At 40.6% G+C, this 27596-nt stretch overlaps 1 protein-coding gene across 6 annotated transcripts in view; it reads left to right on the top strand.

The window, feature by feature from the left end:
- GUCY1A1 (guanylate cyclase 1 soluble subunit alpha 1) overlaps window positions 1-27596 on the top strand; it is a 72149-nt gene that overhangs the window by 15640 nt on the left and 28913 nt on the right. For 3 of the 6 annotated variants that reach the window (XM_055549559.1, XM_055549560.1, XM_055549558.1), the window contains exons 2-5: window positions 11658-11801; window positions 15516-15907; window positions 22587-22648; window positions 27199-27257. In XM_055549559.1, coding sequence (XP_055405534.1) covers window positions 15650-15907; window positions 22587-22648; window positions 27199-27257 — 379 coding nt within the window. In that variant the 5' untranslated portion in view covers window positions 11658-11801; window positions 15516-15649. The remainder of the gene's footprint in view (window positions 1-11657; window positions 11802-15515; window positions 15908-22586; window positions 22649-27198; window positions 27258-27596) is intronic. The other 3 variants (XM_055549562.1, XM_055549561.1, XM_055549563.1) reach the window with 2 other exon arrangements.

Genomic DNA, 27596 nt, shown 5'->3' with positions numbered 1-27596 from the left:
TTTAAGCCAGCTTTTTTACTCTCCTCTTTCACCTTCATCAAGAGGCTCTTAATAAATTATTGCAAATATTTTGTGGTTCCAGCCATACCCTGGAGAAGATGGGTTAACTTTTTCTTTTTTGCAGCCATTCACAGGTGGGCCTCCTCAGAATGTTTCTTGTGAGCTGAACAAAGGTATTTTAACTTAATGCTCAGGCATGGGAAGCATTGTTCCCAGAGACAGTCCATTTTGTACACTTCCAGCTATTGGAATAGATATTCCAGCTATTGTACACTTGCGTCCCTTTAGTAATTCATTTGTAGCAAAAGCAATAGAACACAAAAGGTAGAGAAAAAGAAGCAGTTCCAATATGGAGTCAGATGTGTTCTTCCCTGTTACAGTAACTTGTGATGGGGTTGGTGCCCTTTTAACAAGAGACACCCGAGAATTATCATTCTCTCTCTCTCTCTTTCTTTCCCCTTCTTGTGAAGGCACTGTGAGAAGGTAGGCATCTGCAAGCCAAAAAGACAGCTTTCACCAAAACTCATCCATGCTCACGCCATGACATTGGTCTCCCACCTGTAGAACCTAAGAAAATGCATTAATATTGCTCAGGCCACCTGGTTACCCAGTATGGTGCTGTGTTATGGCAGCCTGTCTGACCACCATATGGTGACTTCCTTCAGACTCCCAACAAACAACTCTTTTTGAATAGTGCCCTCTTCTTTTTCCTTCTCAGCACACTTTTCTTATTTCTGCTTCTCCATCTGAACCATAACACCCTTAAGTATGAATATTCCCCAGAATCTTCCTTTTGGCTCTTTCTATTTCTTTTGTTGCCCTTTAACATTGAACAGTTTGAGTTAAAGTCCTGATTTGAATGACTTCCTGTATGTGGAGAGCCACAGATTCATATCTCTAATCTGTTTTATGCTATTTAATTAAAGACTTGAATTTTTAGATGTATCTCTATCCATATGTCCCACTTAACAGTTCACGATCCATGTGTACAAAACACAGTGGACCATCCTTCTCTCAACCTGGCTTCTGCTGCCAGTTTCTATTCATGGCACATCATCCTCCCAGGCAGAACTTGAGTCATCCTGCTCCTCGGACCTAGTCAGTTGCCACTGATGCCAACTTTAATTTTGGACTATCTCTGGCACCATCCTTTCCTACACTCCCCACAACTTCCTGTATCCCCTCCGTTCACCCACACTGTCCTTCTTTCACGGCATGCCCTTCTGCTCATGACTTCACGTCCAATCTCTCGTCATTTTCAAATGACCTTAGTGAACTTCATGCATTTCTATGTGCAATGAGATTTTTTTCCCTTCCCCAAAAGGTAAACATTAAATAATAAAATGGAAAAGGAAGATAGTTGACAAATATAATAAAAATGAATAGGACAGCTCATACAAAACAATAAAAGAGAACAGGAAAATATATAGGAAAATATTTTCAAAATAATTTCTTCTCTAGTTGTTACATATTTGTGTTTGTGTTGCATGTGCAGAAGGACCTAGGGAAAATAAAGGGAAAAGATGGAGTGACCCATATAATAAGGACTTAATACCTCTATATCCTTTCCATGTTTATACCAGATGACTCCAAGCTGATAGTCTTGTCTTTTAATTTCAGCATAAAATAACTTACTAGAAGCCTACAGCTGGATAAATTGTGACCTGCACTGGCTTGTTAGATTAAGGCTGGAAACATACTTAACTTTCAATTAAGTGGCAGAGACAGGGTAATGAATAAGTCAGGCTATTTAGAAAATATGTTTGGAGAATTAAAGAAAGACTAAAGATAGCTTCTTGAGAAAGTGCAAAAGGTGATGAGAAAATCATGAAAAAGAGCCTGGGGAAATGTTTTAGAAGCTGTAGATGCCAAAACAGTTTTATAATGTGCGTTCATATTGGTGTGGTATGAAGATGAAGTGTAGCATGTACAGTAACTTTCAGGTGTGAAACTTCAGCTCAGAGTACCAAGTGTCAAGTTCTTGAAGCCATTTCAGCTGCGGTGGGGGGCCCACAGAAAGCGGGGGCTTCCCAGCCTTTCAGTTGAGGAGGCGATCAGAGTGCATGGGAGTGAACTCTGGACTCCAGGTCAAATGGCCTCCCTTTCAGAGTAACCTCTGACCCTCAGCAGCTTTGGGTTTGGGCCAAGTCACAAGAATCTGGATTTCTGTTCTGCCATCTGTGAGTGGGAAGGATTGCAGTAAATAATCTCTAATGTCTCTTCAGGCTCTGAGCTCGTGTTATGTAAATGCTGTGTCTTTGTGTAAACTATACTGAAATGAAGGAGAAGCATTGTTTGTGTTCACTGTGAACAGGAAGGTTTCTTGGAACTTTCCCTGTTTCCAGGCAGTTAGAGATGAGAAGGCCTTAAAACAATGTTGTTGTGGTTTTAGATTTAATGGGAAAGGACTCACTCTCTCAACATGTCCTTTGTGGTATCCAGATATATACCTGCAAACCCATGCTCAGAAGCCAAGTGTCATTTCTGGTAATTATTTCTTTTGAACCAATGTGGCTCAGATGGTAAAGAATCTGCCTGCAATGCAGGAGACCCGGGTTCGATCCCTGGGTCAGGAAGATCTCCTGGAGGAGGGCATGGCAAGCCACTCCAGTATTCTTGCCTAGAGAATCCCATGGACGGATGAGCCTGGTGGGCTATAGTCCATGGGGTCTCAAAGAGTCGGACACAGCTGAGCTGTCTAACACTTTCAATCATAATGTAAAAATTCAGAAAGAATTGAATTTCAGTTGGAATTTGCTGCATTTCTTTGGCTGACCTGGTTCCAGCATAGGCTTCAAGCATTGTGTGTCAGTGTCAATGACAAAAGACTGTTTTCTATCTCAAGAATAAGAAAGAGCTAAACAGAACACTTGAGAAGGCCCCTTCCTGCCCAGTGGCCTCTAAATGGTCGGTGGCCTGTGCCCCGTGGACCTACCAGAGAGACTCTCCTCCGGTGTTGCCAGGACGGAGCCCTGGTTGAATGGTAGGGGAGGGGAGGGAGTCTTACTCAAAATCTCTCTTCTGTGTCAGCGTTACTCCAATGCACCTCTATTTTTTCACCTTTGTTAGTCTTTTCCTTGGGATTTTAAAGGAAAATTTCTCAGAAAAATATACTTTCCCATAATTTATTCCTCTGCTTTACTATAAAGACCCCTTGAGTGTGTCAGAGACACAGACTTTCTAGTTGTCTTCTGACAATACTTGCTTCCCCAAACCATAGAGATAAAAGTAAAATTTTGCACAAGGGGGTCTCATGAGAGTTCACGGGGTCCTGAGAGGGCATCTCACACCTGCATTTCTGGGATGTCCTGGCTTCATTCCTTCAGTCCACAGCCCCAATGGCAGGTATGTACTGGTGGAGACTGTATGTACTGGTGGAGGAATTTGAGGAATAATCCCTATGATATAGAAAAGGTCCCCCGTTTATCAAAGGCACCCTAGCACATTGGGTTTATAATCAGATGGGCCTGGGTTCACTTCCTGTTTCTGCCAGTCACTAGCAATGATCAAGGACAAATAATCTATGTTTTAGATTCTTTTTATGTAAAAGATATAAATACACACCCCTCATAGGCTGGCAGTGATGATTCAAGGAGATAATGTATATAATGTTTTATAAGATCAGCAAACTGATTCTATAAAGGATCAGACAGTAAATAGTGTAGGCTTTGGTGGCCTTGGGGGTCTCTCGCAATTACTTGGTTCTGCCACTGTTGTTCCAAAGCTGCAGCTTTAGGCCATGTATAAATGAATGAACTTGTAAACATGAAAACCCCTGTTTTCCCTATATTATCGGTACTTCACTTCCAACACCAAATGTGTGCATTTCCTCTCCCCAGAAATTGCGACACCAGCTGGGTGTCCTACAGTTTAATTCAGTTCTGAGACCATATCCCTAGAGTTAGTGTCAGATCCCTTAGATTGTGGGCACAGTCCCATAAGACTGCCCTGGCTTCAGATCCTAATCTCACATTCAATGCCTCTGGTGCTTCTTACCAACTAACCATGAATGAAAGGTCCGCACATCTCCCCTCTTTGTGTTCCATAATAGCCAGATGAGCTTACAGAATTCAGGAAAATAGCTTGCTTACTGTATATGCATTTATTATAAAAGGATACAATTCAAGAACAGTCAGATGGAAGAGACACACAGGGAAGGTGTGGGGAAGGACCTGGAACTTCATGGGCTCTGGGCGCCCCACCCTCCTAGCACCTCCATATGTTCCCCGGCATGGGAGCTTGCCACCACAGTTGGGGTTTTCTATGGAGGCTTCATTATGTAGGCATGATGGTTAAATCATTGGTCATCATTTGCAGAGATGTGGATGGACTTAGAGACTCACACAGAGTGAAATAAGTCAGAGTAAAACAAATATGATGTAATATCACTTACACATGGGATCTAGAACAATGGTGCAAATGAACCTTTTTGCAAAGCAGAAAGAGAGACACGTGTGGATACCAAGGGGGTAGGGGTGGGTGGGATGAATTGGGAGATTGAGATTGACATATACACACTACTATGTATAGAATAAATAACAAATGGGAACCTACTGTATAGCGGGGAACTCTACTCAGTGCTCTGCGGTGACCTAAATGGGAAGCAAATCCAAAAAAGGGGGATGTATGTATACATATGGCTGATTCACTTTGCTGTACAGCAGAAACTAACAAAACATTGTAAAGCAGCTACACCCCAATAAAAATTAATCAAAAAAATAAAAGCGCAAAAAAAGAAAAATCATTGGCTATTAGTGATTAACTCAAACTTCAGCCTCACCTTCCCCTACCCACCAGAGATCTGGATGGGATGTAAAGTTCCAACCCTCTAACCCCAGGTTGCTTGCTATGTCCTAGGCGACCCAGAGGCCCCGGCCACCAGCTACCTCATTAGCATTAAAAAAAGACCATCACTCTGGAGATTCCAAGGGTTTCGGGAGCTGTGTGCCAGGAAACTGAAAAGAGCAAGAGTGGGCAGAGACCAGATATATATTTCTTATTATGGCACAACATGGCCGTGTTCCAGTGAGACTGTATTTATGGACATGGAAATTTGAATTTCATGTTGTGCTCATTTATCATGAAATATTCTTTTGGTTTTCCTTCACTTCATCATATGAAGACCATTCTCAGCACAAGGGCTGGGCAAAAACAGGCAGCAGGCTGGATTTGACCCACAGGCCATGGTCTGCCAGCCCCCTGAGTTTCCGGGTCTTCCTCGGGGCTGGTTTACCTTCCTCTGACCCTCCCACTATTCCAGGACCAGCATCTCTTCCACCACCCACGCCTCCGTCATGATGCATTTCTTCCTGGTCTCCTTGTTTTCCTCTTTGCTGGTTTCCATGTGGCCAGGCCTATATGTCTTGCTTAATTTGCTCTTGGTTAGGCTGGACAAGGTTCCGTCTCCAGCAGAGCTTACAAGTCTTAGGTTTTTATGACTCTATTAGTTTGTGGTCCTTTTTTCTCAAGGATCTTGGTAAAAATTCCAAGGGCTGGACTAGAAGAATTAAGACTCACTATTGTATCTTCTTCCAGAATTTTCCTTCCAAATCTTATAGGTTAGAGCTCAGATAATTTGACTTTCTTCCACTGTAGAGTGAGTCCATGCTCATGAGGTCACCCTTCTTTCCCATCAAGGAGAAGTCACTTGGATGCCTCCTCATTGTTCAAAATATTAAATCAGATGCTCCACAGATGTGACAGTCAATACCAGAATTGACTTTACTCTTCTCACAAACCTATTTTAGTCAGATGTTGGGTGACTTATCTTGATTTCACAAGTATCTTAAACATTTGCCTAAGTGTCTCACCTCTCCCTCCTCATCACCTAAACCTTTCTACAAAATAAACCAACTTTGAGAGGTAAATAGATAAAAGGGTTACTACTGAATCAATTTTGAGAAGAACAGGTAACTTATAAAAGCAAAAGCTGGAGATAAGATTCTTTGTATAATAAACACAAACCATTTGTCAATCTAGCATTCTAGGAAAAGAAAATCAGATACCATGGGATTCCTGTTTTAGCTTGGTTTTAATTTTAAAATGTTCCACATTGGAAATAATTTGGATTTATTGAAAGCAGTATGCACTGCAATGACATAAGATTTGCTTGACTGATATAACAAGTTTGGTTTAATGAGTGGAAAAAGAGATTTAAAATCTAGCATAGTTCTTCAATGTTTATTCTAATATTTTATTAAAGAAATTTGGCATGCAACTTATTAGTTAATAGAATTACATAAGATGAAACCAAAATAGAATCTTAATGCTCTGGATTATGCTGTATACTCCATTATTTTGTAATTCAATAAACAGAACCCTAACTATTGACATAGATACGACTTTCTTGGTATGCTGTAATGTTCTTCAAGTGGAGAATGTTTTCTGTATTTGTGGTACACTAAGCACCTGCTATGGAGAAGGCAATGGCACCCCACTCCAGTACTCTTGCCTGGAAAATCCCATGGACGGAGGAGCCTGGTAGGCTGCAGTCCATGGGGTCTCTAAGAGTCGGACACGACTGAGCGACTTCGTTTTCACTTTTCACTTTCATGCATTGGAGGAGAAAATGGCAACCCACTCCAGTGTTCTTGCTTGGAGAATCCCAGGGACGGGGGGTCCTGGTGGGCTGCCGTCTATGGGGTCACACAGAGTCGGACACGACTGAAGCGACGCAGCAGCAGCAGCAGCAGCAAGCATCTGTTATAAATGAGGTTACTTGGCTTTGAAAAGTGATGATTAAAAGTGGCATAGGTTTAACATATTACCTGTCTTTTTGAGAAGATAGAATACATTTGTCAGTCATTTATTTAGTTACTTCTGTGAGCCTGACTATCCTGTGGAATGCCTTTGCATAACTTTTCCGTAATCATTCATATATCCCTGTTTCCTCATTATTTTTTGGGCAAGGTAACAGAAGCTCAGTGAAGTTAAGAAAATGATTCAATATCACCCTATTGCGAGAAGTATTTGGGATGGTTGACTTCACAGCACATGTAGGAAATAGTTATTAGGATACCTATTTCCATATGGAGAGAGTTGGGGTGAATTAGCTTAGGAATTTTGGAGAAGGCAATGGCACCCCACTCCAGTACTCTTGCCTGGAAAATCCCATGGATGGAGAAGCCTGGAAGGCTGCAGTCCACGGGGTCACTGAGGGTCAGACACGACTGAGCGACTTCACTTTCACTTTCATGCATTGGAGAAGGAAATGGCAACCCACTCCAGTGTTCTTGCCTGGAGAATCCCAGGGACGGGGCATCCTGGTGGGCTGTCGTCTATGGGGTCACACAGTCAGACACGACTGAAGTGATTCAGCAGCAGCAGCAGCAGCAGCTTAGGAATTTGACTAAAATCACAGAGTTGATAAAGGGTAGAGTCAAGAAGTAATCACACAGCCTTTGGTGTCAGAACCTAACTCAGCCTTTGGTCCTGGAACCTGACTTGGGTCCGCACACCTGGTCCGTTTTGAAAGTTTCATCAGTGTTTACTACCTGAATAGTAATGAAATCTATAGCCTTAGAGAATGTGACTTTATTGTTTTTTTCCCTAAGTAATTAACTAGGATTTCACCTTACTTGTAAATTTCAATCAAACACTGTTGAAATACAGGCATTTCTCATACAACATGATACAAGTGTTCCTAAAAATCTCTGTATGCTGCAAAATTATGCACTAAAAATAAATGGACTTATGGGAAGAAAATGTGTTGAAGTGAAACCAATCAACACTTACGGCACTAGCTAAAGCTATAACAGTCCTAACAAACATACAAGCTTAGTTAAAAAGACAAGCTGAATTCTGATGAATACCGCACTATAGTAATTATAGGACTGGTTTAAGGGGAAGAGGTAGCTTGATGGGAAGAAACTATAGGAAAGTGAAGAGCCTGATGAGTTATTGAGAAAGGGAACTAAACAAGGAAACTGTAACAAGACAGGGTGTATATTCAAGCTGAGCTGAGGGGACTTGCAGGGGTGAATGGGGGTCTAGTTGACCCCTATTTCACACTGACATTATCCCCCATTAATGAATATGAGCCAAACCACATCACAGAAATACACAGTATTTATCTGCAAGTAGATGAAAACAAAATGGCTTTTTATAGGGTATAAAGGAATCACTTATCTCTTGTAACTCTGCAGAAGAATCACCATATTTTCCGTAAATATATTCATAAAAAGATGAAGTCATCGTAAGGAACTATTTGAGCAGTATAAGTATGATGTGGATTCTAGGAAGAGCTGGAAAGTATTCCACATATTTCTGGAACAAAATATTGAAACATTTATCTGATTTCCTTGTGATCTGCCATTAAGAGGGTATGATATTTAATTTGAAGAGATACTAACTGTATGTACTCAGATTTCAGTGATAATCCTGGTAGAGAGGTTTAAAAGCGGATATTTAGAATTTATAGTCCCCAAAGTTTTGCTCTTTAATTAGCCATAAAGCATCCTGTAACAGTTTGCTATAAAAATTGAGAATTAAAAAGTGATAATTCTTAAAGTTAAAATCTCCCAGCTCTAGAGTATCAACATTGCTCTTATTTCAAAGTTGTCACTGGATTGCCTGCTGAATCTAAGAAAGGTATGGATCACGCCCACCTTATTTTTAAGAAAGAATTAATGTAGTGTGCTAAGCATTTGTGTACAGTGCTGTAGCTTTAGCAAAGCAGTTATTTTCAGGGAAAGGAGAGTTCTTGTGTTTTGGGTCCCCAGGACCCATGGGTTGCCATGACCTTTAGAGGTAACTTCCTTGTTCTGCGGAGGGTGACCAGCATGGGCTCTTAGTAACAAAAATTTAAACTAAGCATCTTCCGCTTGTGCAGAGAGCTGGAACTGCCTTGCACTGTGGAGGTCAGTAGCCGGCCTGGAATCTGAACTGCTATTGGCTTGCCCATGTCTGGGCTTTGGAATAAGAAGGAGCTGCTTCCCTAAAGAAGGCTTCAGAGGAGAATTGGAGCAGCCCAGTCCCCATAAATGGTCATGTAATATTGCAAACCCCACATCTGGGCTTGGTTATGACTGAATAACCTGGTCTTGGGAAGTGAGCTGTGGACAACTTTAAAGGGTGCTCTTCTGGATCCTGGTCTCCCCTGGGCTATGGCTTATTGATAAGGTGAGTTGGGAGCCTATGGGCTCCCTTGCCTTCAGCCCCACGTCCTACCAGGAGACGAAGCCTGTGGGTTCTCTCTAGGAGATGCTTCGGGATTGATCTGCTTTTTATCCGCAGGGCCACTCTCTGATCCAACACAGATCAGCCGCCTGTCCAACTCTGACCTGTCCCTCATCCTGCATTTCAGATAATCTCTTGAAAATACAATGATATTCTCACTTCTTAGTCACCTAGCCTTTAGAAGAGAGTGGTGGCTTAGGTAGCATGGTTTACACGCCCCCACCCCCACCCCCACCATCTGTATGTCCTCACCACCACTGACTGGCTCATCTGCATCACCCTCCCCAGGTTCTCCCTGGCTGCACGCTTCGGCTGGGCTGGGCCCGTTCATTTCCTGGGATGTGCCCTGGTCTGTCCCCGCCTCCAAGCATGCTCGCTGTTTTCTCTGGGGCTCACTTCTCTCGGCTCACGGTCACCATTCAGCTTGGTTGTCCCTTCCTCCTGGGACTGGATTGGGATCCCTGGTGTCACTCCTGGAGTGCGGTGTGCACCCCCTTTGATAGCACATGTCACACTTGGAGCTGCGTGTCAGAAGTAGTTTTCCTAAAGGAATCCTCTTACACTGTTGCTAGGAATTTCAACTGGGACACCACTATGGACAGCCACTATGAACAGTGTAGAGATGCTTCCTTTAAAAACTAAAAATAGAAGTACCATGTGATCTAGCAACCCCACTTCTGGGCATATATCTGGGGAAAACCATAATTCAAAAAGATCATGCATCCCAGTGTTCACAGCAGCACTATTTACAATAGCCAGGACATGGAAACAACCTAAATGTCCATCAACCAAAGAGTGGATAAAGGAAATATGGTGCTTTTATACAATGGCATACTACTTGGCCATAAAAAGGAATGAGATAATTTCATTTGCAGCAACGTGGATGGACCTAGATATGATGATACTAAGTGAAGTAAGTCAGAGAAAGACAACTACCATATGATATCACTTATATGTGGAACCTACAATAGATACAAATGAGCTTTTTTGCAAAGCAGCAACAGACTCACAGACATAGAGAACAGACTTATTGCTGCCACAGGGGAAAAAGGATGGGAGGGGGGATAAATTAGGAGTAAAAAATTAAAAATAGTCTAGTCTTCCTGCTAGATTGTAAGCTCCCCCTGACTATGATGACTTTTGCCCATGGCTCTGCCCTTGCACCTGGAAGAATGTCCCACATATAGTAGGCCACTCATAAATGCTTGTTGAGTAGACTGGAACGTGAACAAATGAAGGGATGAAGCAGGAAGCAAGACGCAAGCCAGTGCATCAGAGAATCTGTGGGAATGGAGCTTACGAAAAGCAAAATGCCAGGGGAAGGTCAGGTGTGTTTGGAGGTCTAACTTTCAGGAGCTCATGGCTGAATTTAGCAAGGAGGGTTGGGTGACACGGTGAAAGCAAAGCCAGAGCCTGGTCGGTGGAAGAATAAATCTTGTGTAAACGGGCTGAGTGCTGCACGGGGCTGTGACTGGAAAAAGAAGCAGAGCTGGCATTGGAGCTGGGAGCAGGGGCGTCATGAAGGAAGCCGGCTCTCCCTTGCTCTTTCCCTCCTGTCAGGGAGGCACAGTTTTTCAACTACTTTGTCCAGCTTCCCTGGTCTGTCACAGGGGACTGTTCTGTAAATATTGCTTCCTGCCAAGTGAAAAGAAACACATTTTGAAGGCCTGATTTTTGAAATTTTATTGAACAATTTTTCAGCTTTGGAGGAATGAAAACGTTCGATGTTCTGAATGTTAAGCTGCCTTCTTGACATTTGTTTATGAAGATGGTTGTTACAATTTGGGTGGGGCATGCACACTTTATCCTTACTGAGGGAGTTTGTTTTGAAGGTCTCTCTTCTTTCAGCTACTCTTCTATATCTGGACTTTGGAGTTTAATCTTAAAACACATATTTCTTGAATCACAGATTTCGGTATGGCTGGGTGCTAAGCCTGGCATGTGACCTGCTACTGTAAAACAAGCTTTCTGTGTGAGAGAGTACGTGTGAGGTGCTTCCCCCACCGCATTCCCCACCCCTCCGGGTTTTTCACATGTGGAAAACAAGAGTTTGTGCTTAATTCTTTCCTTAGAGGTTAATGATGGAGTATCTCATTACCTACACAGCAATGCATCCTGGTTATTTAAAAAAATTATATTGGAGTATAGTTGATTTATAATGCTGTGTTAGTTTCAGGTGTACAGCCAGTGAACAGTTATACATATACATATATATACTGTTTTTGCATCCTGGATATTGATATGAGGTCAATAGACAGGTCTTTATTGTCACTCAAGAGGAATTAATCACTTACCAGTAAAGGGAGAAAGCATTCAGTCAATTTGGAGGCTGTTTAATCATCAGCCTGGGGGATGGCAAATACCTCTTTGAATTTCTGAGAATCTCTCTCCCACTGCCTGCCAAGGCCTTGTCACCAAATTTATCACTTCAATTCACTTGTTTTTTTTCCCTCCCATGTCACTACCACATCTACACCCAGCTCTGTACTGCATTCAGGAACTGACCCAACCATTTCTGAAGTTGCTGCTGATGTTATACGAAAGAATCATCACTGGTTCCCTTGAAGAGTGTAGTCTGTCTTCCTGGCAACCTGGCAAATGACTGACAAACACGAGTCTCCAAGGTATTGGCACTGGCTGCATCTGTTCGTAGTGTAATTTCATCAGCTGCACAGATGAGGGATGCTAATTAGTTTGTTGATACATGTGTGATTTAATGAGACTAAACACTTAACTGATCTTGAAGTAAGCACAATTTGTTTCCTGTTGCTGTTTTTACTTTAATTAAAAAAAAAAAATGTTAGGCACATTGGCTGGAAATTAGAGCACTGTGTCATATTGGAGAAAAAAGAATTTCCAGGAAGTCTGACTGGCCAGTTGCGTCCTGCTCTAATGAGATTGAAGAGAAGAGGATAAAATATTGGGTTTGAGAACAAGGGTTGAAATCCAATTTAAATAGAAGATTAAGCATAATGGAAGAATTTTCATAAACTACATTATGTCGGAATCCTCCGTCCAATACTAAAATTGTAATATGTACCAGAATAACTGATTTTAGGAAGAAATTCCAGACTCGCATCAGCTCCAACATATAATCTATTTTTATGGCCTTTTTTTAAGTGCCCTCTTTTCTAGTTATTGTATTATATTTTTATGTAACTGAAACTATGACATTCAATTAATAAAATTTTTCTTCCTAAAAATTCACATAAAATAATGGTATTTTGATTTTTATTAATAAATATTTATTTAGAATTATCTACTAGACTCTTCTTAATTACTTTCAAGTTGTGCAAAACCGAATCCAGAGAGGTTCTCTATTTTGGGACTGGGAAGAGGTGATGAGGAAGTAACTCTAACCCCATGGTTAAAATTATATTTGTATTAAAACGCTTCATCTAAGTTGCTTAGTTTTTTGCAAACATGAGTCAGTACTATGGTCTGTGCAGCCTGTTTTCATGGGACCATGTCCATGCTGTCTCCTCTGTGTATCTGCTGCAGTGGCAGAGTTGAGGCATTGACCACAAGCTGAAGTCACCCTCTCTGCCTTTATGGGGAGGTTGGACCCCTGATCTACACCATGCTGGAGGACAGGAGTTAATAAGCAGTAATAGGTGGCGCTCCTGCCAATACAGGAAACATATGAGACGTGGGTTTGATCCCTGGATGGGAAGATCCCCTCAAGTAGGAAATGGCAATCGACTCCAGTATTCTTGGCTGGAGAATCCCAAAGACAAAGAAGCCTGGCGGGCTACAGTCCATAGGGTCACAAAGACTCGGACAGGACTGAAGTGACTTAGCATGCATACTCAATAGTGTTGTTGAGAAACATTAAAGACTAAGAAACAGCTACTTGTAAAACTGAATCTTAAACAGATCTTGGTGGAGAGCTGTAGATCTGCAGGTCTTTCAGAATCCAGTAACCGGTCCTCCATCACCAGATCACCTCTAGGCACCCAGCAGCCTCTGAGACAGACCATGCCCTCTTCTCTGCTGGCAGAATATGGTTTCTGCTCCTTAATGCTGAAAGGATCTCCCTTTGTACCTTCCTGAAGATTCATAAATTATGTGTGAACACAGATTTGGGGTTTGACTTTAAGAAACAGAGCCACGTAGGTGAAATCTTTGAAAATGACACAAATGAACTTATTTACAAAACAGAAACAGACTCACAGACATAGAAAACAAACTTATGGTTACCAAATGGTAAAGGGGGAGGGATAAATTAGGAGTTTGGATTAAATGTATACCTATGGCTGATTCATGTTGAGATTTGACAAAAAACAACAAAATTCTGTAAAGCATCTATGCTTCAATTAAAAAAATAAAAAAAAAAAGATACACACTAAGGGAAAAGAATCTGAAAAAGAATAGATATATGTATATGTAAAACTGAACTATTTTGCTGTACACTTGAAACTAACACAACATTGTGAATCAATCATACTCCAATATAAAATAAAAATTAAAAAATAAAAAGAAGCAGAGAGTTCCAGCTGTTTCTTCTGGCCTGTCAGCATCCGTCATCTTCCCCAAACCTGATAACCCAGCAACACCCCAGGGGCTGTCAGATGTGAATTCAGCTTCCTTGTTTGTCCCAGTTTGGGAAATGAATTGTCCATTGTTCTAAGCCTATCAGTAATTTATCTGTGACAAATTATAAGCTGATGTTATATACATTAGGAACATACTAAGAGCACTGAGGTGCATAGAAAAGACACAAAGTAATTGAACTCCAATTCCAAAGACTGAAGTATAATCCTTTATCTGGAAGATTCAAGTACCACCAGCCAGCAAGCAGGATAATTACGTTCTTATTTGCTTTCTAATATAAACTTATAAACCATATCTTCAAGATAAATTAATTCCAGTGTATAAACTAAGCCTGATTGTTTAGAAACAAGTGTAACTTGTTAATATATGAGTTTGAGTTAATGGAAACCCATTGGCTGTGGAATCAGATGGACCTATGTTTGAATCATAGCTCTTGCACTTTCTAGATTTCAAATCAAAGATGACACAAACGTTGAGCCTCTGACCCACAGGCGATAAGAATACCTATTTCAAGTGGTTGCTGTGAAGCTTTAAATGTAAATACAGGGTTCTTAGCACTGTACCAGACCATGTATTCTTTTTCCCTCTTTTTTGAGTTTTTTGATTTTCCAAGTATCGAAATACCTGGTGGACTCAGTTAATCAACATCACTGTATTGTTGACAAGCTGAATTTACAACCAGATGGTTCCACTGAAAAGTTAATGAGACATGGGTTGTGAATTGTGTGGAGACTCCATTACAACATCAACAAAAACAAAAGTACAGGGGAAAATTGGCCAGAAGGGTCATGCTCCTGACTTTGGGGACTCCTAGAAAGAGAGGCCTTCTTGGATTACTCCAGTGTCATCTGGATTTAGATTCAAAGTCTCCTGTAAATCCAATGGCCTATTCTTAGGAATCAGGAGTCTTTTGAAAAAATATTATTTGTTTTTCATTTTGGTGATATTTTAAAAATATTTTACTGTTTATAGAGATAAGTCTCTTTGTCAGTAATCATTTCAATTAATTTTTTTCATGTAAAAGACAATATTTCAGATCTAACAACGTATACTTGGGCATCATTATATACATTTTTTTCTTTGGGTATGTTTAGGAGACATTATGCATGCTATTCTGATTTTTTAGAAAATACAGACTAATGAGAATTTAGTAGTATGAACAGTGATATGACATAGTTTGAGACCCAGCTTCTGTCATGCTGCCAAGTCGCTTCAGTCGTGTCCAACTCTGTGCAACCCCATGGACTGCAGCCTACCAGGCTTCTTTGTCCATGGGATTCTCCAGGCAAGAACACTGGAGTGGGTTGCCATTTCCTTCTCCAATGCATGAAAGTGGAAAGTGAAAGTGAAGTCACTCAGTCATGTCTGACTCTTAGCGACCCCATGGACTGCAGCCCACCAGGCTCCTCCATCCATGGGATTTTCCAGGCAACAGTACTGGAGTGGGGTGCCATTGCCTTCTCCCGCTTCTGTCATAAAACCACAATATTTCACCCTTGGGGAATCAAATGAGACCAAATGGGCTGTAAAAATGGGAATCAGTAGTTTGTGCTAAAGACATTTTGGAGAAAATTATATTCCATTTGAAAAATATTAAAATACTAAAAGCAAGTATTTTTCTAGTATACTAGAATGCACACATAGGAAATAAGATCTTTACCAAATGTTCCATCCATTTTATAATGGACATTTGCACCAGATTTTTTTTTTTTTTTTTAACTTGAAAATGACATAGGACTGTATGGTCTTCACTTTTTCATACCTGTATTTTTCTCTTTCCATAGGAATACAGAGTCATTCCTCTTTCTCCTCTGACCTTCCGCAGCCCCTGGACTCCCTGGTCATCAGCATCTCTGGTCCACTAGTGGCGTCTGTGTGTCCATCCTGGTAAGAAGAACCAAGCCCAGGAGCAATCACCATGTTCTGCGCGAAGCTGAAGGACCTGCAGATCACAGGGGACTGCCCTTTCTCCCTGCTGGCCCCGGGGCAGGTCCCCAGAGAGCCCTTGGGGGAAGCCACAGGGAGTGGGCCAGCAGCCACCCCAGGGCAGCCAGGCATCTGTCCAGGTGTCCCTGACAAGAACCCTCCTGGAAGGCTTCCCCTGAGGAAGACCAGCCGCAGCCGGGTCTATCTTCACACTTTGGCAGAGAGTATTTGCAAACTGATTTTCCCAGAGGTGAGTGCCTGCCCTTTCAAGATCTTACTGACATTTTGAAAATGGTAATAGGGTGTTTTCCTAAGGAAAATGTGAACACTCGCTTTCTCACTTTCAAGGCTATAGTAGATGTAGACAATTTGACAATTTTCTGAAAACATTTAAAAACATTTTAAAAAAGCAATCATTTTCTTAAATTGTGTTTAATCTTAAAATGTTTACAGTCTTGCATTCTTTTCCAAAGCATCCTGCACTCTGACAAGCTTTATGACTTTGAGCAGCTGTTTCATCCTCTTGGCCTCAGCATCCTTATCTGAAAATAGACATGCTCACAGTCCCGGGTCCCTAGAGTTTGCACAAGCATTAGGTGAAATAATCCACAGCTTTCACCACCCACCAGGACCCATTAGTTACTTATGGATGGCAAGCTATTTTTTTAATGGATTCATTAGCTATTTTTATAGAGCTAAATTCCTTGGAGAATAACTTATTCTCTGCTGGGTTTCCCTCATCTAATTCCTAAGAGCATCATCTGTTCCCGCCAACTTGCTGAGGTGGGAAGACCCACCCTTGTCCTGCTGGGTTGGACAGGGTCACAGGCCTATTCATGACACCTCTGTCACCAGTTTGGGCATGTCTTGGTGTAGGTCTGTGGGCGGCACAGCCTAATGCTGTTTTGAGATCTGGAGCACCCCTCTTAAAGGGATTCAGGAAAGACACTGTATGGTCTCATATGTGGAATATTAAAAAACAACAATAACTCATAGAAAAAGAGATGATACATGTGGTCCCCAGAGGCAGAGTGTGGGGAAGGGGATTAGAGGAAGGTGGTCCAGAGATGCTGGAAGATAAGATAAATGAGTACCATGGGTGTAACTCATGGTGACCCTGCCATCCTGTGTGGTGTGTAGGAAGGTTATCTGGGTTCTCATCATAAAGAGAAAGTTTTTTGTTTTCCTTTCTTTTCTTTGTTCTGCATCTGTATGAGAAGATGGATGTTAGCTGAGCCTATTGGGGCCATCATTTCACACTATATGTAAATCAAGGTGTCATGCTGTGTGCGTAAACTTAAACAGTGATGTATGTCAATTATTTCTCAATAAAACTGAGGGAAAAAGAGAAAGCAGGGAACGCTGGTGACAGGCCATAGACCTAATTAGGTAAAATATGTTTGGAATAGACAGGGCATGTGGAGAGCTCCTCACCCCATGGGCCTAAAGAAAAGAGCCACTGAAAGTCTTCATGGCGTGTCTTCCTCCTTCTATCAGTGTTCATAGTTTTATGCAGATTCACTTAGCCTAGGAGATTGGGCATTGAAAAAATCAGATTCTGGCTCTCATAATTTATTGATGATTTTTAATTGACTCCACACCAACCCTTTGCCTTGTGAGAAACACTGAAGGACCACAGGCTGCTAACTTTTAGGACTGGAAGGAACTTCAGAGGTAACCTTGTTTCATTCCCAAGAAGGACCTGAGAGGCTAAGTGACTTGACCAAAATCACACAGCTTTTGAAAGATATAGCAATTACTGCTGTCAGCAATATGGGCTCAATGGGCAAAGAAGAGACTTGAAGTTTGAAGAATGGATAAATTAGAATTGGCAGGAAGTTGAGGGAACTTATTTCAAATATAAGATAAGCACAGTAGTAGACTGGCTAGTGGCCTTTGAGATGGAAATATTTAATTACTGCCTCCCCGCTCCAGTCACCAGCAGCCAGCGTTGGCTAGGATGAGGGATGCAGCTCTTCCCAGGCAGTTGGTTGGTGTCAGTCTGGGAAGCGGTTGGCACCCTCATTTCCAAGGGCAGAGCATGGGGATGAGCAGATGGTGAGGTTGGGAAGCTGGAGAACGGCCATGCTTTCCCCAGGTCCTGTCATTACCCTGTTGGCTTTATTATTTTGTTTGATAAATTCTGAATTCCTACAATGGAAGTCATGCACATATTGGAATCTCTTTTAAAAACATTCAGAATATCAAATATATGCGTTCTTATTTTCCTTTGTTTAGGATAGTCTGTGTCGTTTGTTTGCGGGCTCATAGCTTTGAGTGTGCGCTCATGTAGTAGAGAAAGCCATGCTGAGGACTTCCAGGAAGCAAGAGGTCTGCCCTTGACCTGAAGAACCAGGACTCTTTCCCACAACTGAGGCCATTTTCATTCACATTTTAGTGAACATCCCAGGGCTGGATACATTCATCCTGAATAGCAACCAAACTAGATTACTTCATCAGCTATTCAAACATCTAGGTGTCTTTGATTAAATAGGGCTTTTTAAAAAACTGATCTTTTTTAAGTGGACAGATTTAATGCTTAGCTTACTGTTCAGTTTCAGTCCCATCGGTAGCCCCAAAGAAGAGACTCCAGATAGCATTTGATGGCATCCTCGTTCTTGTTTTTGATAATTAGATGTAAACTCCAGTTATGTTTTATGGGGGACAAGTATTATAGTTCATTATCCTTAGAAGATTTAGAGTGGGAGATGGCATTCCAGAGTCATGGAATCGTAGGTTACAAAGGTCTTATAGCTCATCTAGTGCAAACTTTTCATTTGTTTGAACAAATTAAGACACATAAAAGTTAGATCACTTGCTTTAAGATAACTAGGGGAGATGGAAAGGTCTCTGCACCTCATTCATAATCTGTTGCTCTTCTATTTTATTATTAGCTGATTTTTCATGGAAATTCTCCCCGATAATCCTGTAAGCTCCTCAAGCAGAGTGTTTTTAAAATAACTGCATCATGATCTTAGCCACAGTTGTAGCAAATCAGAACCCATTCCCTGAACTAAATCGAGTCACATATGCTTATATGAAGGCTTCTCAGGTGGCACTAGTTATACAGAACCCACCTGCTGGTGCAGGAGACATAAGAGATGCGGGTTTGGTCCCTGGGTTGGGAAGATCCCCTGGAGGAGAACATGGCTAACCCACTCCAGTGTTCTTGCCTGGAGAATCCCATGGACAGAGGAGCCTGATGGGCTACAGTTCATAGGGTCGCAAAGAGTCAGACACGGGGCTGAAGCGACAGCACAACACACAGCAGCACACGCTTCTATTAGGATATTATCCCAAATCACACACCTTGTGAGATTAAGGGGGTCTGAACGAACTCCTGAAGTCTCTGAAGGTGTTGTGGAATATTGGGTTGCAAGAAGAAAAAAAGAAGTAGTATTCCATTATGTTTATGAGCTAAAATTTCCTTGGTCTAGAAGAACATGAAGAACTATAGAAAACATTCCATCCCAGGTGCTGCCATACTCAAAACCTTTCAATGACTTTTCTTTGCTCTTACATAAAAATAAGCTTTCTTAATGTAGCCTCTAGGCAAAAAGAAAAAATGCAGAAAAGTTAAAAATCATCTGAAGTAGCCACTAATCCATAAACCAGACCTATGAAATTCCATTCAGAGTGTTCCCAGCAAAACTGGATCAAATGGCAGTTGTACCTGAAGTGTTAATATACTGGTATCCTCCAGGGCCATCCTGCAGTCGTTGATTCTGTATCCTAAGGTGTGAGATCTCAGGGAAGTTGAGTCCTGCTCCTGACTTTCTTGTGATCTACATCATCTCAGGGTGTAGGCTCAGGATGTGTTCGAGAAGCCTTAGCACCAAGGTAGGAAGCTCTAGGCACCAGCAGCCTTTACCAATAAATGTTTTGTCTGAAAAACTTGTGGGTTTTGTTTTGTCTTATTTTGAATTTATAACAGTTTCCAGAGGAGCAATGGTGTATGATGAAAGCAGACACCAAAGCCTGTTAAGCTGTAATATCACTAACTTATGCGGCTACAGCTTGGCTAGGACTTCAGAACTTTTTACTTAAAAAAAGCAAATTCTTTTTTAAAAAAAAGTTTTATTGGAGTAGAGTTGACTTACAATGTTGTGCTAGTTGCAGGTGTACAGAAAAGTGAGTCAATTATACATATATTCATTCTTTTTTCAGATTCTTTCCCCTTATAGACTATTACAGAATATTGAGTAGAGGGCCCTAAGCTATACAGTGGGTCCTAAGTTCTGATTCAGCATAGAAAGTCAGGAAGACACCTGTTCTAGGAAGTCCAGCAATGAGAGAGGGACCATTTGTCCTTTCTTACAATGACAGCATATATGTTAGGAGGAAAGGACAAGAAAAAGAAGTTTCTGGTGGCAGTGGGAAGGAAATGAAAGACCAGGAAGAATACAGACTGAGAATGGTAAAAACATGTCCTAGTGTTTAACCAAAAGGTCAAGAGGAGAGAGGATGGTGATATTTCCACTAGTACTCGAGGTGAGGAAGGAGAAAGTCTTCAGGGGCAGAAATGGATGGATTTTCTTTCCTTGTTGCCCATCCCAAGTTCCTGGTCAGAGCAATAAATCATGTATAAGCAAATGTAATTCAAATTATTTTAACTTGAAATAATATAAATTGTGTTTTTGAGCAAGCTGCAATGGTAACATCTCTGTACTGAGTTATATTGCTTCACTGATACACATGTTACAGACTAAGCCTTCAGGACTTGGAATGGCTGACAGGGGAGATGATGTGCATTCATTCCTTTCTTCCTTCATTCCATCAGTATGTAGGTAGCATCTCCTGTGACCAGGTACTTTCTAGGTGCCCGACATGCGGTGGTGAGCTAAACAGATCTTCCCTGCCCTTTTGGAGTCTCTATTCTAGTGCAGAAGACAGAAAATAAGAAAAAAAAATGTCAGGTTGCAAATGCTTGAAGGACAACCAAGATCTTCTGTGCAGGCAGTGACCATCATGTCACTGATGACCCCTCTTCCAGGTGGCTCAGTTGTAAAAAATCTGCCTGCCAACATGAGAGTTGTGGGAGACGCAGCTTCTGGCCCTGGGTGGGGAAGACCCCCTGGAGGAGGAAATGGCAACCCACTCCAGTATTCTTTCTTGGGAAATCTCATGGACAGAGGAACCTGCCAGGCTACAGTCTGTCGGGTCGCAAAGAATCAGACGTGACTGACCATGCACGCACGCACACACTTTCTGTCTGAATAGGTTTTAGAGAAGGGCAAAACTCCCAGCAACCCAGAGTTTCATGGGTTTTCATCCACAAAGACTTGCTGGTGTTCGTGATTCCAGAGTCACTCTCTATGAAGTCAAAGACCCTTGATGGGGTGAGGCTGACACTGGCAGTCTTATATATAAAAGTGGCTACAAACTCTTATGAAATTTGATCTGGAAAGAGCTACTGAAAATCCATAGATTTTAAGGATTCCAGTTAAAAGAATATAACCTACAGAAATAAAAAGCAATACATAAGAATAAGAAAAAAACAGCAAAAAAAATGCCCTTGAGATATTGAAGCCTTCTTAAGCAGCCTAGGCTGTCTGCTCCTGCTTCCTTTAGGGTCTCAAGTCTAATGTTTCCTTCTTCCTTCCCTGATTTAAAAGAATATGCCTGCATTTCCTTTCCCAAACCTGCTCTCTGCCTGCCAGGCAATCACCCTTTGCCACAGGGTGCTGGGCCCTTGCTCAGAATCTGCCTCCTGGCCCTGCACCCTCCAGCCCTTCTTTCTCTTGCTCCTTATCTAAACCATCAGAAAAATTGTTATATGGGTAAATTTAAGTTCTATTTTATTTCTTTTCAGCACTTGTATTGTCTTTCAAGAAATTTCACATTTAAGTTCTACTAATATATGCTCTTTAGAAACCAAAAGTTCTTGTCATAATTTCATTAAAACAGAATCTTGGTCCATTTTGCTTGACTGTACTGTCTCACTTGACCAGTGGAAAGTCCAAGAGGGATATAAATAGTTCTTAAGGAAAAAGGAATTTCACAACTTGGCACAGAGCCAGAGAATTCTCCACTGTCCTCTGGATAGACTACAGAAGGCGGCTGTATACACATGCAGATACATAGAATTTTTTTTTTTTTTTTATGGAATGTAAAGAAGTTACCAATGATTTACTTTCTACTTATTAACTGGTTAGGGAGAGCAAGCTGCTAAGAGATATTAATTATCAACCAGTATTTAAAACTATGCAGGCTTACATACAAGTATTTTGCAATCTAGGAAGATTCATGAGATACTCAGAAATCAGTAAAAGAGAAGAACACTGTTAAGTATTTTGTGAAGATTGTTTGTTCAAGGAAAAGAAATGAGTACAAGTTTGGGGAAATCCAAGATTTGTTTCAGTCAGTAATCAACTGAACTCGGTGACAGATTGGATTTAAGGGATAAAAGAAAGGGAAGAGACAGATGCTTGGAGTTTCTAGAGAAGGAAGAGACAGGAATGATACATGAGCAGAATGTGAGATTGTGGGAGGGTGGAGGATCTCAGTGTAGGGTAGGGGGCTGCTATGGGTCTGTGGAAGGAAAGAGGGTCTCCTGGCTTGAGCCCCGTTGAGACTGAAGTCCTGGCTGCACATCCAAGGGATTTCCTGACCTGGAGGAAGGGGTGCCTGACTTCACCAAACTGAGTCTCTTGTGTGATTCCAGCTCGGTGGCTGTTGGAGCCACCCACCAGGGACACAGCTCACATCCAGATTCAAGTCAGTCTGAGTGGTTGGCTTCTTCCCAAATGTGAGAGCTGTTGAAAATCAGTCCTCTTTTCCACAGGGGTAGTTCAACTACTCTTGTCTTTAAAGTAGCAATGCTTCTGCTTCTTCCTGACAAGCTCTCAGAAGAAATTTTTGTGAAGTACGTGTCTTCAAGAAAATGATTATTTAAGGGAGTGTTTAAAACTTTTCTTTTCAATTTTCAGTTTGAGCGTCTGAACCTTGCCCTTCAGAGAACATTGGCAAAACACAAAATAAAGGAAAACAGGTAAACTGAATCATTTCAGTTGCATGAATCTCCTGTTACAATCACTGTCACGGCTGCTAATAACCAGCGCTTAGTGGTGTCTCGCATATATGAATCACTTTGGTATGTAGGAACTGGGCTAAGCGTTTGAGCTGCCACTAATCTGAAAGGAAGTGTGTTCATTTTTCACAGTTCATATGTCACTAAGCTCAGGTTTCTATAAAATGTCTAGAAATTTATAGCTGTTTACGAAATGGCAGAATAGAGTTTCAAGCCTGGGTTTTTCAGAGCCCATGATTTTAACCATGTTACCCTGTGCTTCTCCATTTAGTAAACTCCCAAAAGGCCTATTCTTTTCTGCTAGGGTGTAATTTCTGAAATATTTAACAAAGTTAAGGCATAGATCAGAGCAGACTCCTGCTTGAAGAACAAGTGCCAAGAATCTGGGGCTAGGTCCCAGTGCAGCCTGCCTGTCCCCTTGCCCCAGCCTGAGCCACAATTTTTTAAAATTAATTAATTTATTTTAATTGGAGGCTGATTATTTTACAATATTGCACAGGTTAAATTTTTAGCTCCCACATCAGCAGGGAAGGGTGTGGGAGCAAGAGGTGGACAACTCAGGAGTGGGGCAGCAGCTGGATCAGTCCTTAGGGAGGTGTTTTGGTATTTTCCTAACTAGCTTGGTTATACTGATTATACTGATATTCAAATACCTATTCCATTTGTACTCTTTCTTCTATTTTGTCTTTGAAACTTTCTTTAAGAAAGCTTTCTGTAGCAGTTTCATATATAAGGTGAATTAAAAAAAAACAAACAAACCCTGATTTTTAGAGTTCATTTTACAAATACATCTTGGCACATTTACTGCTGGTGGAAAACTTGATTTGGCTTTGTTTTGGTTTCCCAGAAATTGAAGGATTATTTGCTGTGTAAATACTACAATAAACACTTGCATTGAAATTTCAGAATTGAATTTGCAACTTTTGCAAACCAGTACCTTTGTCGGGAATATTTTATACATTTATCCATCTGCTGCTCAGGAGGGGATCATCTGCTCTGTGCATTTTCTGGGCTTAATTTCACTCGCTGACTAACTGGTCCCAGGCTTCAGGCAGCAGGCAAGCCAAGAAGGGGTCAGAGACAGGTCCAAAAAGAGAGTGTGAATCTATGTATCTGACAGAAGCTGTGTTTGCAGAGTGATATGGACAGCATTCCAAAAGCCTCTGACCTTAATTCTCAGTCCGGCTGATAAGATAGCCAGCAAGTCCTGGAGCTGTGCTACTGTGTCTGTCTGCCTGAGGCCTTGGCAGCCAGTTGACTAAGAATTTATTCCCAGGGCTTGGTGTTCTGAAATGTGCCTAAGCTCGATGCTGATATTCAATTAGGATGTGTTCCCAGAGATGGAGCTCTTTAAAAAAAAAAAAAAAAAAAAAAAACCCTCAAAACTTAAAAAAATGATTTTATTTGAAATTTTGAAAAATCTTTTTACCTCTTCTTTGACTTCTTAAAGCATTATCATACTGTTAAACTGTCCTAATGATTATACCACTGTTGAAATAAGAAGAGGGACTTTTTCTCTTATGAGACTGTCTGCTGATAATGCCAAATGGCTTCTCTCTGCTTTGTTTCTTTAGTTCTTGGCTATGTTGGGCCTTTTCCCCCATCTTTCTGGCAGGTTGGCTGCCATTTCTATTGAGGGCACTGTGCTGACTGCTGAGGGGAACTTCACTTTCCCACCCACCACCATTTTTAAAATTTTAAATTTATTTATCTTTAAATTGAAGGATAACTGCTTTACAGAATTGTGTTGGTTTCTGCCAAACATCAACATGTATCAGCCATAGGTATATATATGTCCCCTCTGTCTTGAACCTCCCTCCCATCTTCCTCCCTCTCCCACCGCTTTAAGTTGTTACAGAGCCCTGATTTGAGTTCCCTGAGTCATACAGCACACCCACCATCATTTTTAAGTGAATGAGTTTTATACAGTCATTATGATACCCTTTTGGGTTGGTTTTGAGCTTTTGCTTTTATCTTTTCCTAGGACCTTTTGATCACATCATGTGTGAATTCATGGCTGGTGTATGTGTGCCTGTGTGTATAACATACATTTGCTGGTGTACATGCAGACATATACCTTATTTTTAAATTTTTTGAAGGTAAAGTTAAGGAACTTTTTTTTTTTTTTTTTAAAGGAACTTATTTTGAATGGCACTGTGTGATGTCCATGGGGTTGCTACAAGTCGGACACGACTGAGCGACTTCACTTTCACTTTTCACTTTCATGCATTGGAGGAGGAAATGGCAACTCACTCCAGAATTCTTGCCTGGAGAATCCCAGGGACGGAGGAGCCTGGTGGGCTGCCGTCTATGGGGTCGCACAGAGTCGGACACGACTGAAGCGACTTAGCAGCAGCAGCAGCAGCAGTGTGATATTTGACTTAGCTAAGCTTTGCTGGGAATTGGCAGAAGAGTCCTCTGAGCAGCTTTAGGCTAATTCTTCAAAAAAAAAAAAAAAAAGAAGTTGCTTAAATGAGAAGAAGGAACAAATCTGGAGACTAACTAATATAGTATATAACAAGGGGTTGGGGGTATCTAATTCAAACTAGATGTAATATAATAGCCTGATCCCCAAGTTATTTAGATAAGAATATATTTCTGACTGTTGTTGTTCAGTTGCTAAGTCATGTCCAACTCTCTGTGACCCCATGGACTGAAGCACTTCCCTCTCCCTATCTCCCAGACTTTGCTCAAACTCATGTCCATTGAGTCGGTGATGCCATCCAACCATCTCATCCTTTGTTGCCCACCTTCTCCTCCTGCCCTCAATCTTTCCCAGCATCAGGGTCTTATTCCAATGAGTTGGCTCTTTGCATCAGGTGGCCAAAGTATTGGAGCTTCAGCATCAGTCCTTCCAATGAATGTCCAAGGTTGATTTCCTTTAGGATTGACTGGTTTGATCTTCTTGTAGTCCAAGGGACTCTCAAGAATCTTCTCCAGCATCACAATTTGAATGCATCAATTATTTGGTGCTCAGCCTTCTTTATGGTGAAACTATCATATCCAAACATGACTACTGGAAAAACCATAGCTTTGACCAGATGGATCTTTGTCCACAAAGTGATGTCTCTGCTTTTTAGCATATTGTCTAGGTTTGTCATAACTTTTCTTTCAAGGAGCAAGCATCCTTTAATTTCTTGGCTGCAGTCACTGTCTGCAGTGATTTTGGAGCCCAAGAAAATAAAATTTGCCATTGTTTTCACTTTTCCCCCATCTATTTGCCATGAAGTGATGGAACCAGATGCTATGATCTTAGTTTTTTGAATGTTGAGTTTTAAGCCAGATTTTTCACTCTCCTCTTTCACCCTAATCAAGAGGCTCTTTAGTTCCTCTTTACTTTCTGCCATAGAGTGGTATCATTTGCATATTGGAGGTTGTTAATATTTCTCCCAGCAGTCTTGATTCCAGCTTGTGATTCATCCAGCCCAGCATTTCACATGTTGTACTCTACACATAAGTTAAATAAGCAGGGTGACAACATACAGCCTTGACATACTTGTTTCCCAATTTTGAACAGTCTGTTGTCACATGTTGTAAGCAGTATACCTTTATGTGATCAAGTAGCCAGTGGGGTGATTTTCCTTGTCAAGAATTTTTTCTTTTGAAGTTTCTCTACATGTATCATGCTTTATTGAAATCTGTTTGATATAGTATTTTCAACTTATGCCTATTTGTGATCTTGGCTTGTCTAATAGCAAACTGAACCACAAAATAACTTGGGTATCTTTTAATATGCTTTAGTAGTTTTGTAAATTTGATTTTAATCAGTTATCACTATCAGAACTCATCAAAAAAACAATTAAGCAAACATGAATCAACAAGTTGTCCTGTTGAAATTACAAAATCCTATCAGTCAAAATGTATGCTATTATCATATATCATTAATCATATATATTAAATTATATGAATTATTATTAATATATAAGTATATTATAAACGTGTTACTTAAAGCAGTTCAGTAATTTAATAAGGAATAAATTTATTTAGTTACTAATTTTATATTAGATCAAGGATAAAAGTTTAATGTGATGATTCCTGATAGTTAAATATATAGAACCTAAAACCTAAAAGTAGCACATACTGTGTATTTGCTTTAAAAAATAAATAAGGACTTACTTAGAAGTGAAGTCCATCAGTAGGTAGATTTTTCTTCTTGGTTGTTTTATCAGAAAAGCCCATTCTGATTTATTATCATCCTTGGCCATTTTGTACCATTGGGTTTTCTGCCAGTACAAACCTCTGTACTATTAGCTTATATGAAGTTAGTTTCAAAGGTAGATATACTTTATGAAAAGTGATGAAATAGTCTAGGTCATGTATATTTGGGGGTTTTCCAACATTGATTTGGTTTGTATGTGTCACTGCTCCTATCCTTTAAACTCGACAGTCAAGATTTGCCTCTACAAAGAAGGTAATTTAAATTATTTTCTGTCATCATTTCTGTATGTTATAATCTGAAATTTTAGCATTCATTTGTCAGTTTATAATTTAAGATATTGAAATAATTTCAGGAAATCTTTGGAAAGAGAAGACTTTGAAAAAATAATTGTGGACCAAGCAATTGCAGCAGGTAATAGAATTAAATATATGAAATTAGAAAATAATTTGCTTATAGAACTATTTTACCTGTAAAGTAAAATTTTCTATTCCTAGAAAATATTTACCTGGAGAACTAATATTTTCTTTAAAATATTCATGTTTATTTGTTGGTAACATCCAATGTGAAATGTTAAATATCATGTTTTGTGTTAATGTAAAGAATTACTCTTTTTCATACTTATACCTTTGTTTGACCTCAAACGTTTCCTCTTCTTACAATGTTTATTTGCTGAGAAGTAGATAAAGCTGCCTGGCAGGCTGATTCATAGACATTCATATGCTTTGGTCTTGAACTTAGTAACTAAGTGTC

This window comes from Bubalus kerabau, chromosome 16 (assembly GCF_029407905.1).
Source record: "Bubalus kerabau isolate K-KA32 ecotype Philippines breed swamp buffalo chromosome 16, PCC_UOA_SB_1v2, whole genome shotgun sequence".
Taxonomy (NCBI): Eukaryota; Metazoa; Chordata; class Mammalia; order Artiodactyla; family Bovidae; genus Bubalus; species Bubalus kerabau.
The sequence above is the reverse complement of the archived record's forward strand: the minus strand, read 5'-3'. Positions and strand labels throughout refer to the sequence as shown.